Here is a 19,862-nt window from a genome sequence, read left to right as displayed (position 1 = left end):
TACGTAGTGCATATTTGTACAAGTGGTTTATCATACAAGGTCAATGATATAAAGCAAATTCACTTTAGAGCACCTATCTTCAAAGTCAATGATTATTTTACCTACTTTTTTTTTCAAAGCCATAGTTTTCTGCTGAAATGCTAGTTTCGATCCAGAGTGAATGTTTAATTAGACTCATTTTGGTAGTTTCTTTTCTACTCGTGTTTCGAGGAGGCTAATATGTAGAACTGAACATAGCAGAATATCCAGAAACCGCAAGTATAAGTAAACCAGCCAATAAAGTGAATTAAGGTAAACGCCAAAATATGCATGGAACATAACTTGAAAATGTGAAGACTAAATTCTGCACAACCAAATCGCTCCCGCCTCCGCTCCGCTCGCTCAGCCGCTGGTCTCCTGGCCTGGCACACCGGCGAGGCGATACGCGGCACTCGCGAGGACGTTAGCCCGCCGACCGCCGGCCGCCGCACACGCGTCGCGCGCGTTACCATGTCCCGCGCCCGTTCCATGTGTTAAAACTGTTAAACTGTGCCTGGATCACTTCTCGTTCACTATGAGTGAAGTAAGTACCGTTATAATCTACATCTCGATTGTAATCTTAAAACTATAAAACTACGGGTCAGCGCTCGCGTTACGATTAATTAGCAACAGAATAGCAAGTTTGGAAATGTGTGCCGTGTAGAAAGCTTTTGTGAAGCGGTGACAGTGATAAAGCTCGGGAAGAATTTCGTGGCCATACCGTGGCGGCTAAGAAAAAAAAGTTTATAGTGCGAATTCCACGCGAAGCGATGTTTATGGTTTTACCCTAGTTTTAAAACGAGGGTAATTCACTATTATGCCAGGCGTAACCCTGCCGAATCGAAATCGTTGATCTCCGATAACATTTTATCCAGCGATTGTTCCATTTTATTTATTGAAGCTATTGTCTTATCATTCTGAGAATTACCGTTAATATCGATTGTTATAAGTACTTAATCGTCCACGTTTATGAGTGGGTATTGTTTCGCTTGATTAAGCAATACCTATTAAATTACAAGTAACAAGTAACTTTGTTTCGTCCTGGAATCTAATAAGAAACTGGTTCAGAGTCGTGAAGCGAGATTTAATCTGAGAGTGACTCGGTATTAAACCATAAAACTACCTGCGAACGCATTTTTATATAAGAACACCTAGATAAACAGACGCTCTGTAGATATTGCAGCTGTTACTGGGAAAACATTCTTAAAGGCACTTAATAAAGGTAACTATAGCCGGTCAAACAACTTCGTCAGTAGAAACAGGCGCGAAATTCAAATTTTCTATGGGACGTTTACCCTTCGCGCCTACATTTTTTAAATTTGCCGCTTTTTTCTACTGACGGAAATGGCTTGACAGACTATACAATATAATTTGTTATAACAAGGGTGCAAAGTTGTATTTTACCCGCGAGTGTGGAATTGAAACACGAGCAAGCGAAAGGATTCAATAGTTGATCCACGAGCGAAGCGAGTGGTTCTAAAATAGAATCCTGAGCGTAGCGAGTGTTTTAACACACGAGAAGTAAAATACATTTGCACCCGTGTGTAAAACAAAACTTTTCCCCTCACTATAGCGAGGAAAGTCCAACATCCACAGGCGTTAGATCATCTTCATCAACTGGTATCACTAATTTTTTTACGATATTATAACAAAAAACTCTGGAAATTCTGTACTTTTACGTGAGAAGTTTTTAAGTAAATTTTTTGTTGACAATGTTGACATTTCTGACGTATGAAATGTCAATGATGCGTTTTGAAATTGCATCGACTTAACTTGTGCGTTCAGAATTATATTCAACATAATTATTAAAAAACAAACGTTTATTATGGAATTTTAAGGTTTATGACTTAAAATCATTAAATAAAGCTAAATCTGGTATTTTTTATTAAATTCTCAAACCATTTATTTAATGATAATTAATATCGAACGAACCATTATTATGAGCGTTTTACGTTTTGTTATCTGTCAAGCTACTTAAACACGCTCCATCCAAGGTCAAATTACTTTCCCCACTAGTGGATAAAATGCGTTTTTCCCCGCTTGTTTTAAAGGATAAAAGACGGCTTTCCGAGCTAGTGAGGGGAAAATAACTATTGAGTTTATTCGGAACCATATACATTCAAGAATTTCAAATGTGTCTGCGGCAGACCTTAAGACTAAGTAGGGTCATTGCGCTAGTTTCCGTCCAGCTCTAGTTTTAACAACCAATATAATTTATTTTTCAATTCATAATTTTTTATGTAGATATATTTATTTTAAACTTTATTGCACATAAAAAGTGTACAACAGGCGGACTTAATATATCAATTGTTTAGGCATTAAGGATTGTAATAAGTCAAATTTGTGCGGCAAGGTAGGTTTATAATATTCAACTCCTTCAAGTACCTAACGTGGACGAAAACTAGAGCTGAACGGAAACTAGCCCAATGACGCTATATGAAAAATAATCAAGGTCTGCGCTGCGCGAATAAATACTTTACAGTACATATGGTGCTACTTTCTCGCACTAGTGCGTAAAAGAGCACTTTTCGTGCATAAGTCGAAAGTTTAAAGGACCATATGTACTGTAAAACGTTGTACGATACACGTGCGAAAAGGTAATTCGCAACTCGTGTCGATTTGAAACACTCCCTGCGGTCGTGTTTTAATTTATCGCCACTCGTTTCGAATTTCCTCTTTTCCGCACTTGATAAAGGTGCATCCACCTAGGTTAATTTTTGTCGAGTAACACTGTACAACACGGTAACATTAAGGTAATTTTTGTGGCTACAGATAGTTACCAATGTAGCAGTAACACTTGGAAAGTGTCTCTATTGTTTCCCATAAGGTTTTAAGTCATAATGTATTCATGAAATAAAACTATGAAAACGGATTATATCGCGTATATTGAATTTATAATACATCCCGACGTTTCATGAGTAACTATCGCGGTAACCGAAGACAATATCATAATGTATTGTTTGTCCGCATTTTCTTTAGTCATAATTTGGTTTTTCTCAGAAACGCGTAACTTATTCAGGATCAGGATTGCCATAAAACAAACCTAACTTAACCTATCTATAGGAGAACCTTACGAAAATCCTGAAAAGTTAACGGTTTCAGAATTATGACTAATGATAATCCGACAATCATGCCAACGAACCCACCTGCTATCTTCAGTCACCCGTGAACAAGATGCATGTAACTGCGTCGAAATATCGGGAGCTCAAAAACAATACAAAAGGTAATCACGGTCTATATCCCGGTCAAAACAAGTCTCGTAAAACTAACCGTGAATCATTCAAAACCATAGACATATTATACATGTACAAGTAATTATAGTCGCGCCACCGAGCGACCGGGGGTAAGAGAAAGAATATTCATATAAAATTAAAGGGGGCCACTGACTATCAGTCCGCCGGACGATATCGGCCTGTCAGTTAGAACAAAAATTTGACAGTTCCGAACAACTGGCAGGCCGATATCGTCCGGCGAACTGATAGTCAGTGGGCCCCTTTAGGCAGCATAAGATTTTTTCTCTTTCACTTATAAATTTCGGTATTTCGCCATCGCCTCCTACCTATGATGCCACCCGGTCGGTGATAAGGACAAAGCATGTCACTATTTTCTCTTTCCTCTTATAGGAATCACAATAAGACTATCTTTCTCTATCAAAGAGTGTCAGGCCCTTGTTCAAAACTCTTACATGCCAAGGAAGTCTGTTAGTTCTACAGTTCCATTGCCGTGCCTACTAGAGTTAGACCAAGCTAAGTTGGCAGCGATTTTGATAGCCCAGCAGACTGTTTAAGTGTTATTTTAAACGTCAAACTGCTATGAAATTATGAGGTTTAAATAACCCTTGCACAGTCTGTGCTATCATAATAGCTGCCAACTTAACTTGGTCACCGAATTAATAAAATAATACAGAAAGGAAACTTCCTACAAAACCGTAGTTTGACAGCGGTTCAAAGTCGAATCATACTATCCCTATCTAATATATGACAGCATCCCTTTCGGCTATTTAGGGTTGTCAAAATTCGAGTCATTATCTTATCTGTGGTCGTGAACGCAAAGGGACGTCAAGTTGTACCAACCCTAATAATTGCTCGAAGCAATGCTGAGCCGAACGGAGCCGAGTTTGCCCGAAGCGAGGAGTTTCGCACCCCTGACTTGGTCTAACTCTAATCCAGAACTACAAGAATTTCAGATCAGAGAGCACCGATGTCGAAGAATCGAAAATAGTTACCTGCCTCTATCGCTCTTGCGTATTCGAGCGACAGAGAGATAACGTTTTTCGATGTTGGTGGTAGGCCCTCTGAATTGCATGTACGGTAGCCCTTATCCCGGATGCCCAGAGGTCAGTGCTCTGGTCCGTAAGCGTAACATAATACCCACTTTAGTTGACTTTAGTAATAAGATAGGATGTATTGTGTCCTTCCTGCTCCGGTCAAAGGGCTTGCGTGCAACGGATCGTAACGGTCAAAAGGTCATAAGACCAACCTACATCAAGCCACTGTGGTTATTTAAAAAAAACCGGCCAAGTGCGCGTCGGACTCGCGCACGAAGGGTTCCGTACCATTACGTAAAAAACAGCAAAAAAATCACGTTTGTTGTATGGGAGCCCCACTTAAATATTAAATTTGTTTTTTAGGGTTCCGTACCCAAAGGGTAAAAACGGGACCCTATCACTAACTCCACTGTCCGTCTGTCTGTCACGGCTGTATTTCATATTTCATGAACCGTGATAGCTAGACAGTTGAAATTTTCACAGATGATATATTTCTGTTGCCGCTATAACAACAAATACTAAAAAGTACGGAACCCTTATTGCGCGAGTCCGACTCGCACTTGGCTGGTTTTTTTAAGTTTGATAATAAGTAATGTTGTCCCATATTTTTTTTTTAAATTCTAGCGTGCTTCAATGCGCGACACGTTTTGCTGGCATGAATGCCAAACGTCACGATCTGTTTACGAGTTATCAAGCTTGTTTCAAGTATTGGTCCGCGTTTCAATTGACCTGTCTATCCCAGTGGTGGGCAAACTTTCTACATGGGGGGCCAGAAAGTTTAAGTAAAGCCTGACCAGTAATATATGATCATTGTCAAGAAGGCGCTGTACTTTCTCATGTATAGGGTGACAGTTCAGTATAGTATGAAAAAATTAGTTCCAGTGAAATTCCGCAACATGGCGCGTGATCATATATTCCTGGTCAGGCTTTAATTTCAGAAGAGGGCCAGAATTGCAGCAAAAATGCATTTTTTTATTCCACGGGATCACGAACTATATACTAATTATTTCTAACGACCCTCGGCGGGCCGGATAAAATCCTATCGCGGGCCGGAGTTGGCCCGCGGGCCGTACTTTGCCCACCACTGGTCTATCCATACCTAAGGATCACAACTATTTAAGGAAGTAGGTACTTATTATTCACTTATTATTTCAACTAGGGTTGCCACCTTTTTTTTACACATTTTTACTTATTTTTATACTACGTCGGTGGCAAACAAGCATACGGCCCGTCTGATGTTAAGCAGTCTCCATAGCTTATGTACGCCTGCAACTCTAGAGGAGTTACATGCGCGTTGTCGACCCTAACATTCCTCTCCCTACATATAGTACATACACATACATATAGTATTACATATAGTATTTTTGTCAGAATATTGAAAAAATATAGTATTTACTGGGAAATTTGAAAAAAAATAGGACGCCGATTTGAGGCGAATTAAAAATCCAATCAAATATCGGTGACATTTGTATACCTCATTCTTGAGTGATGAAAATATAGTATTTTTCGTACTATATTGTTTTTGTATAATATATAGTACAAGTGACTTATATATAGTACGATACTATATATTACAGTATGGGTGGCAACCCTAATTTCAACGTGTTTTCTGGCCAGCCTGCAATTGGTAATGAATGAATGGAAAAAGCTTTATTAAATTTCCATACAGATTGAATGCAGTGAAAGAAATATATCGATTTATAACCTTACATGCTATATATCAATTACATTAATTTAGGAATAATATTAATTAATATAAGCAGTAGATATCAATTATATTAATTTAGGAATAATATTAATTAATAAAACGTACAATTGAAAAATCATGAATATAAAGTAAATTTGAATAATTATATAATTTAAATATGTCAACAGCATTCAATACATTCATTATTAATATTAAATAATCTGTGTGGACCCCCTTCGGGTAAAAGCCTCCTCCAAAGAAATCCAGGTTGCCCTGTCCTTCGCCAGGTCTTGCCACCCTTGGCCCGCCACCGTCTCTATATTGGTAATATCAGCAGATCCTAATTTACTTAATACTTTATTTAATTAACTATAGCGAATTAAACCGTTTCTGACCTTAATCACTCGTAATCCTTCTAGGATTAGCATTAATTTATAACCTAAAAGGCCATTCTAAACATTCACACATGCATTAGAATAGAATAGAATAGAATAGAAATCATTTATTCAGACAACACATCAATACAACACATATATAGCAAATACAAGACAAAGATAAACGAAACAGTAGAAATAGAGATGTGAAGCTGAAATGGTCTCCACTCAGCAATGCAGCTGGCACGACTAGCGTGGTCAACGGCGCTGGTTTTCTGTGGAGCCAGCGGAGTGTGCGGGACAGCATAGTTCGGGACGGGACACGTTGTGGACGACGTGATATAATAACATAGAGTACTACTAACATAAATATATACATCGAATTTATATATATATATACAAATATACATAACTTAACTTGTGAATAACTAAAGAACAGAACAGAGTAGGTAATAATGACGATGACGGGATCCGGATTTTTTAAATATTTAGCTTCAGGCAGCAAAACTTTGTTGGTCCATTAGGTACGCTTTGAGTCTTGATTTAAAGGAACCTATAGTACTGCTCTGTCGGATTGGTGGCGGAAGATTATTATCGCATTAATATCGCAATAAACTCAAACTAGCCAACTAACTAACTAGGAGTATGCTAAATCAATTAAAGTTGAAAGCGACATGCGCCCGGCAAAAACCTTGGGAACGCCATTCACGTGCGATTATCGGGCGTAAAATAACATACAAACGTGTGCTCTTTGTTATAACAGGCCGAATATAATTGTATCAGATCCTGACATTACTAACGTTTGTTACATCAAGCAATTCAGCACGTTAACCTCAAAATGTTTGAATGCCACTAGTGTGATTTCATGTTTATTTTGCGTCTTTCTTACGGCGCGATTCGGGAAATGAATTAGTGATTCACTAGATATGAAATAGTAAAGATATGTGACGTCCCACGAGTACAGGTAAAATTAGACTAAATATGGTCATTTGGCGGCAAAATATGTACATCCATGAAACTTTGTTTTTTATCTTTATCTTGAAACTAGAAATGAGGATCTGATGAGTCCTATTAACATTTAGGGTTCTGACCCCCTTTTCCAATTGTTTTGCTGATTAAAACCTACTTTGACTTGAAATATTAGATTTTTTCATTTTTTTCAACAAAAACCATACATATCTCGCAAAATATTGACCTATAAGTATGAATATGATCTCATTTGATTCAGCGCAAAACATTACACGAAAATGACACCTCACATGCCCAGTTTGTAAACTGCATTTTTTTTAAAAGAACCCCCAGACCATACCCCCGAAAAGGGGGTCAGAACCCTAAGTGTTGATAGGACTCATCAGGTCCTCATTTCTAGTTCCAAGATAAAGATAAAAAACAAAGTTTCATGGATTTACATATTTTGCCGCCAAAATATGCTATTTCTCCTGTGCTATAAAGGTATCTTTATGGCGGCTGGCGCTTACAGCGCATAGCGCCGCAAATTATCGCAATCCAATATTAATTGGAGCGGCGTTAATAATAGCGTAAGGGCCAACCGCCATAAGGTACCTTTACCCGTGGGAAAACGCAGGACGCAATGGCTAACGCATGAAATCACGTGACTTCGTAGCATCTGTCATCCTGACACCTACATTTTTAGGGTTCCGTACCCAAAGGGTAAAAACTGGACCCTATTACTAAGACTCCACTGTCCGTCTGTCTGTCTGATGTTATAAATTACATAGTATGGTTGTAATACTCTCGGGCCTTCCATCCATGTAAAAGACTTCATAAAATATTCATTCCTCAATAAATCCGCCAACAAGCTATAAACTGAAACATTTAATTTAAAAGCGCAGCTGTTAACTGACTAAATAGCTATCTCATTATGCAAGTCTCGTATAAATATGGATGATATTATTTACTTACTTAGCTACTTACTTACTTTATGGCTACAATTTACATTTATGGCAAGCGTTCTGGCCATATCTGCGGAATTAGAGCAAAACTTATAAAGTAGTGACGCATAACAATTAACCAGTTCCTATCAATATGTACCTTAAATGTAACCAAGGACCTTATACAAGAGGCGAATTTTGCAGCGATTCATTAGCGATGCCGTCGCAAAAAGGCCGCGATACAGTCGTGATGCTGTCACTGGTCATGTAACTCATGCTTGCACACGTAAAAACATGCTATTAAAACAAAAAAAAGCGTTCTCGAAAAAATGCAAAGGTAACTAAAACTTCGGTCAGCATCTTACCCTGAAAACATCTTACCCTGATATACCCACACACCCACACCCACACCCACCCACACACACACACACACACACACACACACACACACACACACACACACACACACACACACACACACACACACACACACACACACACACACACACACACACACACACACGAACACACGCACACACACACACACACACGAACACAGGCACATCTAAACGCAAAAAAATGTATTTAAAATGTAATTGATCTGTATACATAGAAAGGTATTGTTTTTAGCATAGAAACAATCCTTATAATAAAATTATTTACTTTAAATTTAAAAAGTAAAAATTGAAAATGTAAATGTAGTTAATAAGCCATAATACATTATTTCCTGTTTTCTATACAGTGTCCATTGTCTGGGAGAGGACACTGACTTCTGTAACACGTAACACAGGTTTTTACCTAGCTACCTAGCTCAGAAGTCAGGGACTTCAAAACCTATTTTGTACTTGCTTCTGTCAATTTTTTTTTAACATAGGTACAATCTGGTTATACCATTAACCCAGTGTCAAATTTGTCTGCGGGTTTTCTTTTTATCAAAAATATGGAAGGCTAATTTCGACTGAAAACAAATAAAGTTGAAGCCATATTTGGACACAGACCTTTTTGGATTGATCATTATTTTATTTACGTAACGAGAATACCTACCCTTATCGTACTTTACACTTCAATTTTGTAATTATACCTAGTAGAAATGTTACATGTTCTCCAGAGAACATGTCCCAGGTATACCGAAGAGCAGGAGCGGTATTTGACATGCGTTAAGTGACGTTTCGTGTTGAACTTCAGTTGAATGGAAGAAATCGTGTGTTGTCGAATAGGTAAATTTGACATTAGCAATACACAGTTAGGTGACAACGAAACCAAACCGAACCACGCCGAGTTCAGAGCCATTTTAAACCGTATAGTAGTAAGAAAACAAAGTTGATTTTTGTTGCATAATTTTTTCAATGAATGAGTTTTGGTTGTACCAAATGATACTTTCCACAGTTGATGAACAAATGATTCATTCCACTGTTGAACTGATGTTGAAGCCGAAACTGACAGTTGTGCATCTCGAATAGGGCCCCTGATTAATGATAGCTAATGATGGAGTTATTACCAGACAATTCCATGAGATAGCTACATCTCTCTTAGCCTATCTTTTCGATGATGTCCTCCAGCCACCCTGTCAATAAAAAGGACTTCCACTCCATTCTATTTTGAATCTTTATTTAGACAAATCAAAAATGCATTTATTTTAGCAAGTTTTGTCGTGTATGCGGGTAGAGGATATGATAATATACAATATAATACTGACGAATGAAGATTAAATTACAAGGTAAAAGGAATATTTTATCGTCATTGTTTTAGCCCCATTGTTATTTAAAAAATTTGCAAGAAACACAAAGTTTAGTGATTAAGAAAATATTTTTATAAACCTTTTAATTCTCCTAAAATATTTGTTGTTTCGCCGGCACAAATATCTTTAAATCACCTTTACTCGTAGTATCAAAAGATATTTCAGTAGGATAATGGCTGGTTATCCGGTTAATAAGCTCAAAAATTCCAATCTGAAGCTTTACTTTCACTGTCCTGTGTGTCACACACACACATGAGATAAGATAAGTCCCTTGCTGCACCAGCGTACGCCCATACATCAGTGAAAGTTGCCCCAATTCCTCACTTCCTGACGCGTTTCATCTTGCGCCGTTCGGACTCTAATTAAACGCTAAATATAGAGGAACCACACGCTCAATTATATCGAAACAGGTGTTGTTGGGTAATCCTTATTCCAAGGAGACAAGGTCCATTATTTTTCGCCCAAGAGAGAATCTTCCATCTTCCGCTCATACTTTTGATATTAGCTTTGGACTAAAATAGTTAAGATAACCGCCGCTACCATACAAACGAAGTTACGCTCTTATTTTAAAACGACATTCTGAAATAACACTCGTCCCTTACTAGTTTTCGTTTCTAACAATTATTTTTTCTACTTCCGTACTTTTATTTGTCATATAATATAAAGGGTTCGTGCACACATCTCTAAAACCCTACCTTATACCTAGTTGTCAAGACAAGTCTTTAGTCTATTCCCCAAAAACGCATTTGTATTTTGTGCATACACGCAATATCTTTTTGGCACTTTTCGATACATCGTGTAATGACCACTTAAAAAATATTGTACGAAATCAAGGGCCTGACATTCTTTGATAGAGAAAGATAGTCTTATTGCGATTCCTATAAGAGGAAAGAGAAAATAGTGCCATGCTTTGTCCTTATCACCGACCGTGGCATCATAGGTATGAGGCGATGGCGAAATACCGAAATTCATAAAAGTGAAAGAGAAAAAAATCCTATGCTGCCCAAATTTTATATGAATATTATTCGCCTCAAATTGTTACTCACGCCACTCGCCTTTCTTGACCTCTCTTAAACAACGGTTGCATAAACTACTATAAAAAATAGAGCGAGTGGAAGTTTGTACGTACAACATCTCGCTCTAATTGATTTGTACTTATTTATTACCTTGTGAAGATGACAATCTTATATCGACAAAAAGATAATCGACAAGTAAAAATGTGTCAGGATGACAAAATGCAACGGAAAGTGACGTGATCATTTCCATGCATTATTTAAGTTTCGTTTCGCGTTTTCTATAACTATTGTAAATGGCTAAGCTGTTCCTTGGTATTAGATTGAGTTTACTTGATAAGTTTACTTTGGCATCTAAACCTAATCGCTTAAATCAATAACACTTTTTGCGTAACGGATCTCATGTATGATCATTGTCAAGAGGGCGCTGTTATTTTCATTGTATAAGGTGACAGTTCACTATAGTATGAAATAAATAGTTCCAGTGAAATTCCGCAACATGGCGCGTGATCATATATTTCTGGTCAGGCTTTATAGCCGTTTAATGTTGTACTCAATATTTAAGTTTTCCTTGGTGTTCTCATTTATCCCGTGCTAGTTCTGCGAACAGAACATCAAATTGGAAATTATTTTCGTTTCTGATCCCGATTCAGATTTAACAACTTGTTACGTTTTTGAACTGGTTTTGATAAGACCTCGACGACCGTCTTGATGATTGGCGTACATCTCACGAGTTTCACTTCATTTGAGCGTGAGTGATCTTCAGGGTCGTATCAAAATAAGATCAAAACCGTAACAAGTTGCAAATTCTGAACCGATCCGAATCCCTATCATCCGAATGACGCAACGCAACAGAGATGGACAAATCTCGATTCGAACTGATTTTCTTGAAACTTGCCTGGGAAAACAATACAAGCCTTAATCAATGAAGTGATTCTGGAAAAAACAATCTCTAAAATTAATTTAGAAACGGAAATGTTTTATCGCCCGCATCGGATTACGATATTAAACAGCAATTTTAGTAATCGCCCGATAACGTATCGACATGACGGACACACTCGCGATTAGTCACGTTCCTAGATATACTTCTTGTTTATTTGCACACGTCTTCTAGAGTTCTCTTAGACTGCTCGTCCTAAAAGTAAATAAATAAACAAAAAGCAAGTTTATTTTTTCACTTTTTCTTGTCGTTATTCTAGATGGCGCCGCCATGCTCTATTTGGCATGATTTTACTAACACTGTAACGTCTGTAACGTCACCTAGCGAGTTACCTACTTTAGTATTTTCAAATAAATGGCTTTATACTTTCGCGAATGTCGAAACCCCTACAAAATATATGGAATTAAAACTTCACTAAATGTACCTAAACTAATTTTACACTAATAATAAGAAATATGTATTACTTGAGTTACACTTGAGTGTTTGCTTCCTATTGCACGCCTTATTGGCACAACTAATGCAAGGGTCGCATAAATCCCGCAATGTACAGCAAACATGCGTCGTATTCGCTAGAACTATACGCCCCTTTATTTACTAGTATCTGGTTCTACCGAACTAGGCAACACGATTAGCTTGAGCTGAATTGTATCGATAACTCGTTTTCTCGATCGATAATACGTATCTTTTAAGGTCATGCGACCTAGACGCTATACCAAACTGAGACCGGCTATTATTTATCTCATGCCGTCTTCTTTTGTAAAACAAATTACTACCAGCAATTAAAACATCGGTTATGTAATTAAAAAATGCACATAAATAAGGTTTATATCTGATGAAAGTAGCCAAACTATTTACCGTAACTATACCTTCTCTAATTTTGCGTTCTCGTTTTTTCCAGTCGCTGCTGAAAGAGGATCCGCTCTCTAGGATCCAGAGGGAGATAATAGAGGTCACAGAAAGAGAGAGAGAATTCAAGGAAGGGCACTTCAGGGTGAACAGAATGCTGTCGGAGTCGACGATTGAGATGAACCATCAGAATGGTCACATGAATGGTGACGCGGAGAAACCGCCGCGTACGTTGAACCGTGCTGTATCTACGTCACAGCTCCTCGGGCCTATCGCCCCGTCGCCGCCCACACCACCGGCTTTGCTGAACACAAATGGCTACACGAGACGCTTCACACCTCAGAATGGAACCAAAGGCATCATGCAAAGGTTCATAGCCAACAAAGGGAAACTCCCTACAACCTCACCTATGACGCCTACATCGCCTGTCGCATTCGCTCCACCTCTAATCTTCACACCTTCCCCTGTAGTGACCCCTATCAGCCCTACAACGCCTATCATCACACGCACGTCTGAAGGCAAACCCGTGCGAAAAGGATACGTACCTGTTGAGGAGAAAATCCAGAAAGAGCTTCAAGACATGAAGGATAGAGAACACGAACTGAAACGCATGAGGAAGAAGCAGAGGCCTTTTGATTTAGAGTTGAGTGATAATGAGACTAGCTCCGAGTCTGAGGACGAAGAGATCCCGATGCCAGGGAAATTAAAGGCGACTAAATCCATAGGAGAGCTGTATGAGGCTTTAAATGATGAGCTACGGTCACCGTCGCCAAGGAACAGCTCTGGACATGAGTCTATAGGAAGTTTGAAGCCGGCAAAATCCTTGGCTGAGTTGTGTGAACTCAGTCCAGGACAGGAATTCCTGGCGCCAAGTTCTACAAGACTCATCGCGCAGTGGGAGTCCATCATTCAGCAGAAACACGAAACTGGTGCGGCCTAACTGGTGTTACGAGATATCGTATGATAAGTCCAATGTGATCGTCGCTCGGATGCGGCGCCGAAATGTGTGTGGGTTTTGGTAACTTTATCTAGTGCGAAACACGATACGGTACAATGGACAGTCTAATAAGCAGGTCGCGAGTGTGAATGAACGTCTGGTGAAGAAATTACAGCGGTTTTTGTCCCGCAAACTTCAGCTGATCGATTTCTTTCATCGATCAGTCGCGGCGCGCAATTAATTTTCTCCCGATCGCGAACAATGCAAATGATGGTTATCCGTAACAGCAATTATCTCGTGCATGCGTTGTTGGAAAGCGGCCGATACATGATCCGAACTCCTCGAAGTGTAAGTTTCTTCCTATTGTTTGGTATCTGAATACTGAAAAACCTGGGTATTTTGCGTCGCTTTCCCAGTCCGCGGGACACGCCGCCGGCTCCATTGTGCTGCCTTTCTTGGCGTTGTGAGAAAACTTATGATCATAAAAACCGATGATTAGCCGGGAATTCGCTCCCAGTGCCACAATAAAGCGATTAATAACGCTATTCAGCATGACGTGGATTGTTTTCTGTTTCCCGCGTGTCACCGCGGTTCTGTTATGTGTGGTCATTGCGTTAACTACGCCAATAATCGTTATTTATCTGTCAAAAGATTAGGGAACTTTCAACTTCCACACAGTAAGAGATTGATGGATGAGCTACGAATGAGTATTCGGCCGAAGCTGGCCTTCGAATGTTTTGATGGACCGAGCACCTCCATTCGTGTTCATATTTCACTATCATTTATAACTCTAATGAGCGTTCGCTTGGCCCGTCAATTGGGTCACTAGTGTTCCTTTCAATTTCTAGTATTAATGTACTTAACTCTTCACTTTAACGAGTGCCTTTGAAAGTCAGTAGTGTCAAATAGCGTGCCTTATTTACATCTAGTTCTAGTGCACAGAAATTGCTCTTTATTTCTTTTAATTTTATATAATATCCTAATCTAATGCATTTTTTACATTCCATTCTAACTTTTAACTTTATTTAAGGAAGCAGTTCAAACAATAATGTTAATTTGAGGCAGTAACTGATTAATTATTGTGATTAATTAGTGCTTTATGAAGGCCGAAAGGCATCAACCTTGACTGTAGTTTCTTGATGATTATTTTTCATTTCTTATGCAATGTTGCGAATTTTTATATTCTAACTAATGCATAGGCAAAACAACCATGTCACTAGCTTTAGATGTAGCCATAAAATGCGGTGTGTGTGGAATGGGACACTGTCATAACACGTGTTATTGTGTCATTGGACGAAAGCGTGCGACAGATTATAAATAGCTAATATGTTGGGTTCTGAGTTTTGCATTTTATACATTGTATTTTTTATAAGTGGGATTGTGATTAGGGGTAGATTTTGTGGTTATTCGTTGGTAATATTTGAAACTACGTGATATGTAATTTTCCCGAAAGGTTGATCTATCTATTGACGAGAATATATTTTAAATTGTCTGTTATTCCTAATAAATCTTTATTGGTGAACTTTTAGAGTCGTCATACGACATCGTACTACCATAAATAATTGTCTATTGTAGTTTAGTTAGCCAAACACGCTTAGAGGGCCTGAATATTGACTGATCTCGTTCTTACCGCAAAAATATCGTGCGTAAGAAAAGACGGTATTTTGTCAGCTTGGTATTGACTGTCACATTTGACTACCCAGAACGTAGTTTTGTGCCAATTATGGTAGTACACTTAGTATAGTCCAGTTCACAAACATATTTTACAGGCCAACGTTTCAAAAATATTTACACTCTAAGTCTAAGATGCCGAAAAGGAGATGGCGGGACGCGGACGGGACGACTTGGACGCATTTAATCCGGAACGACAGGGTCGAGTAAACGAACGACACTAAATTAGGCTAGTAAAAAAAAAACCAGTAAGATATGTACTGATATTAAGGCCGTGTAAATATATTTTTGGAACGTAGGCTTGTATTAAAGATGTTTGCTAACTCGACCGTACAGTCGCGTTTTGACTATTCTATGTCATTCCTCAAAGTTTGAAATGTATTCTGCTGGACTATTTTAGCATATTAATAAATTAGTCAAATTAATTTAATTTTATTAGTTACTAGAGCAAAATAATAATAATCGAGATTGATAGTATTAATTGTTGCAATAAGGCCGACGGTGCCAGCGTAGGATCTTATTGAAATATTTATTGTAATATACGAAATGCTCGTCGTAATATTTGCGAGCGAAATATTTATAAAAGCCATCCTAAATGTTTTTCTATTGAAAAAAAAAACGGAGAATACTAAGGGTATAGAACTTGTACATGTCTGATTGCAACACGACGTCGAACCGGCAAAATCGGTGATAGAAATTTTATAGTTTGTCTAACTTTAGTCTTCACCGCTAATTTTATAGTTTGTATAACTTTAGTCTTCACCGGTAATTTTTTTCTGAAAATATGATGTTTATAGGTGCACTGAAAACTTTTAACTTACCACTCTATGGTCAATGTGGGGAAAACCGACATATACAATTTTTGTTTGAGAAGACCGTCACAGAGCCAGAACTCTCGTATTTGTATATGTACTTCGGTCAGACAGTCAGAAAGGAAGAACTTCTCTCCTTCTGCTCTGCCTTCTGCACAGAATAACTAATCCTTCTGTAAGTGAAGTATGTGTTCAAACATAAGAGTTAGAAGTTCTTCTTCTTCTTCTTGTGTTAGGGGCTATATAAGGCACCAAAGCCTATGTATCAGTGCAACCATCCCTGATCTATTGTGATCGCCACCTACTACAACTCTCGATCCAAACCTGCAACTTCAAACAGCTGCAGGATCTTTTTGATTTCGAGAGACTAACTCTTTAGAAGTTAGAAGCAATGAAACAGTTTGCAGAAGGTCTTACCTGAAGGTCTTCTCCACATTGACCGTATGTACCTAGTTACTAAAGGTCGCTACACACGTACATTTTCTCATCCTGCATATGGGCAGGAAATTTTTGTACGGAAGTGTTATTGAGTGACCGTCCGTTGTTTAGGAATTTTTCCGGGCTTGTCCTAGATGGCAATAAAACATGTCCAAACCGTCAAGAAAAGAGCCTATTCCCGTCTTAATGGCACTTACAACCCCCCTGGTATCTATGGGTCTGCTCGTTTGCCTCCTATATAATAATAAAAAAATTACGATGCTAATAATTTTATTTTTGTCCGGTATAACGTAGTGTTGCAGTTGTGTAGTTATGTCTGTTCTTTCCAATTATTCTGTTAAAATATCTTTTGAATATTACTACATGTAGGTCCATGATGGATACTTTCTTAACGTTCCGCAAAAAATGTGATAATAAATTGCCTTAATATTGTTAACTTTACATTATATTATATACAGTTTTGTAAAATACCGTTCCGACCGTTTACAAATTAAATGAACTACTTATTTATATAATATTGTGCATAGTAGTTAAATTGTTAATTTATAAATATTTAAGTTTTTGAAATAAATACATTGTGAAAAGCATTGACTATATTATTCATTTGCACCTTGTTTGATGTTACTTACAAAATTAAATATTTCATAATTGATGAATATATCCAGTTTCTTCAATTTACGAGTAAGGTTTTTCAAGAATGTCGAAATTCACCTAGGTACATTCGAAGGCAAAAATATGGATCCAGACAAATGCCTCAAAAATATGTGAACACGACTTTATTGTCTAAGGTGTAGAGCGTACGTACACATTTTTGAAACTGTGGGAATGTATATATATTTATGCCCTTGACTGTACATAGGTATGGATCATTAAGGTCATTCGTCATTGATACCTACTAAAACAACGAAACCATGGCTGTCAAGTGAGGAGACCCTTTGGCAGATGTCCAAGCTGTATGGTTTCCGTTTCCGTCTCTTTATGTGGTTTGGCACTCACTGCCAGTTGCAGGGTTAGTTGTTAAAGGTGTTCGAAGGAAACCTTTTAATAACATACTAGTTTGTATTGTAACCAAATTGTTAAATGGAGTTGGGCGGGACATGTTGCCAGGCAGAGTGATGGCAGGTGGACCAAAATGTTGACAGATTGGTGGCCGCTTTCGGATGAAAGAAGCGCCTGGATGAGACGTTCGAAAAATCGCGGGGCACTTTTGGATGAGACTAGCCCAGGACCGGGATAAGTGGCGTACACGAAGAGAGGCCTTAATCAGCAGAGGGCGATTGAAGGCTAGAATGATGATTGTAACCAAAACATAATTGTGTCTTACCACTTTATTTAGGTACATACCATGTAGGTACATGCTTTAAATACGAATATTAAGTAGTATATTAAAACGGGTGACTGAGATTAATTAAGTATTGCTCGACATGTTTTGCTTCTCGTTTATTTACCAGGGTTTAATTCGTGATCGTACCAATGAGTTTTTCGAAACTTATGTACGATATTTGATATTTACTAGTCGCTTTACGGTGAAGGAAAACATTGTGAGGAAACCGGACTAATCCCGATAAGGCCTAAGTTTGGAAGATAAGCCCTCTGGGTTGGAAGGTCAGATGGCAGTCGCTTTCTTAAAAATAGGGTTTTCATCAAGTTTAAAGCCTGTCAACTCTATTAATAACCTGTTAGTAATTATTCTTTATGCCCTCAAAAGCAACTTGCAATGTGACAGATGTCGTCAGCCATTGTTCCCGACCCTTAAACTCGATTGTAATATTCGCAAGGTGATCTGATGCTCATGTTATTGTTTACTACGCGACGCTAAGCGCCATCGACAATAAGGTCCCTTTTCATAGAAAATGCCCCATATATAGCATTTGTACCTATAATTTAAAATTAATTGTGTTTTTTTAACCCCTAGTTTTTTTTTTTTTTTTTTTGAACCTGACAGGCTCTATTGCAGGGGGGCAAGTAGAGCGGTAGGACTGTGTGGGGGGATGGTAGCCTGGGGAAAATCCAGGACCCTTCCGCATCACACGAGACGGTTTTTGCTACGCTGGAATACTCCTAAAGAGTTTTCGCTCCAGCGCAGATCGGTTGAGCGGTCTCAACCTGATCTGAGGGTGTAAAGGGAATCGAGCTAATGGGAGTTTTGTCGCTGGTTCGCTACAACCTAGCCTAGCCGAGAAGACTCCAGCAAGAAACTCAGCTAGGCCCGACGGCTGTCGGAATGATGCTAACCGGTACGCGGCGGTACCGGTCAACCCCTAGCCACACAGCAAGATGAATCTGTAAGTATAGCGAACAACTATCACGATGAAAGTTTTTAATGGGGAAAATTTGGTCCCAGGAGGACCAAGCTACGGGTTGACGGGCTAACCAGTGGTACAAGACTAGCCATCTAAGTTTTAGACTAAACTACCAACTTATGCCGACTCCGCCTTGCAGTGGAGCGTCGCTCTAATCACGCAGGCATCACGATGAGATGGGACTAAGTGCCACTCCACACCAGCGTCTCCCGACAGCGCAACGTTGACGTGACTGCGCAGCGACGCCATTTTCCTTAGCGCCGACTAGACGCCGACGAATAGCGTCTTTTGAGCGTCGGCTTCGGCGTCTAGTCAGCGCGCAGTTGCGCCATTTTTATTACCGCATTTTTACTTTCGCACTTACATGCTTGTTAGACCGTGACAGGCATGGTGACAGGTGATAAAAATGCACGGTGCGCGGATATCATGGTCGCATTTTTATCACCTGTCATCTCATGCGTCCACTTTCGCACTTTCATACCTGTTAGAACGTTGCGTCGAGCAGCAACCATAGAATTGACTAGACCCGACGCTCGGGAGACGCTAGTGGGGTGGCTCTAAAACCAAATGTCTGCCTTGAAAAAATGGCGGTTTCACACAGCTTAAGTACATTATTGGCTAGTATCTAGTACCCATCGTAAAATCTTAAGACGCTAGTCGGTCATTTGTCCTTGAGCGTCTCAGCGTCTCTGTACCCGCACCGCACCCCGCTCACTGCGATCGTACGTGAATTTCGTCCGCTGCACCACAACGAGGTTCAAAGAATACGCTACAGCCCAGAGGCGCGCGGTTGGCGCTATACTCGTATTTGTGTATCTTTTGCAGATACTTTGTCGTTTGAGTATGAGTAGATCATGCGTTTAGCGGAGGTCGTAAATTATAATAAAAATTTGGTTTGGGAATAGGCTTACTTAACTTTGCCTGAC

General features: G+C 39.0%; 1 protein-coding gene across 1 annotated transcript; it reads left to right on the top strand.

The window, feature by feature from the left end:
* The first annotated feature begins 421 nt into the window (after positions 1-421).
* LOC134747644 (uncharacterized) lies at positions 422-17,220 on the top strand. Its single transcript, XM_063682250.1, has 2 exons — positions 422-562; positions 12,828-17,220. Exons 1-2 carry the CDS (start codon positions 554-556, stop codon positions 13,713-13,715), a joined length of 897 nt encoding a protein of 298 aa, XP_063538320.1. The 5' UTR covers positions 422-553; the 3' UTR covers positions 13,716-17,220.
* The last annotated feature ends 2,642 nt before the right edge of the window (positions 17,221-19,862 follow it).

Source organism: Cydia strobilella, chromosome 15 (genome assembly GCF_947568885.1).
Source record: "Cydia strobilella chromosome 15, ilCydStro3.1, whole genome shotgun sequence".
In the NCBI taxonomy this organism is placed as follows: domain Eukaryota; kingdom Metazoa; phylum Arthropoda; class Insecta; order Lepidoptera; family Tortricidae; genus Cydia; species Cydia strobilella.
Note: the sequence above shows the minus strand (reverse complement) of the source record. Positions and strands in the feature narration are given on the sequence as shown.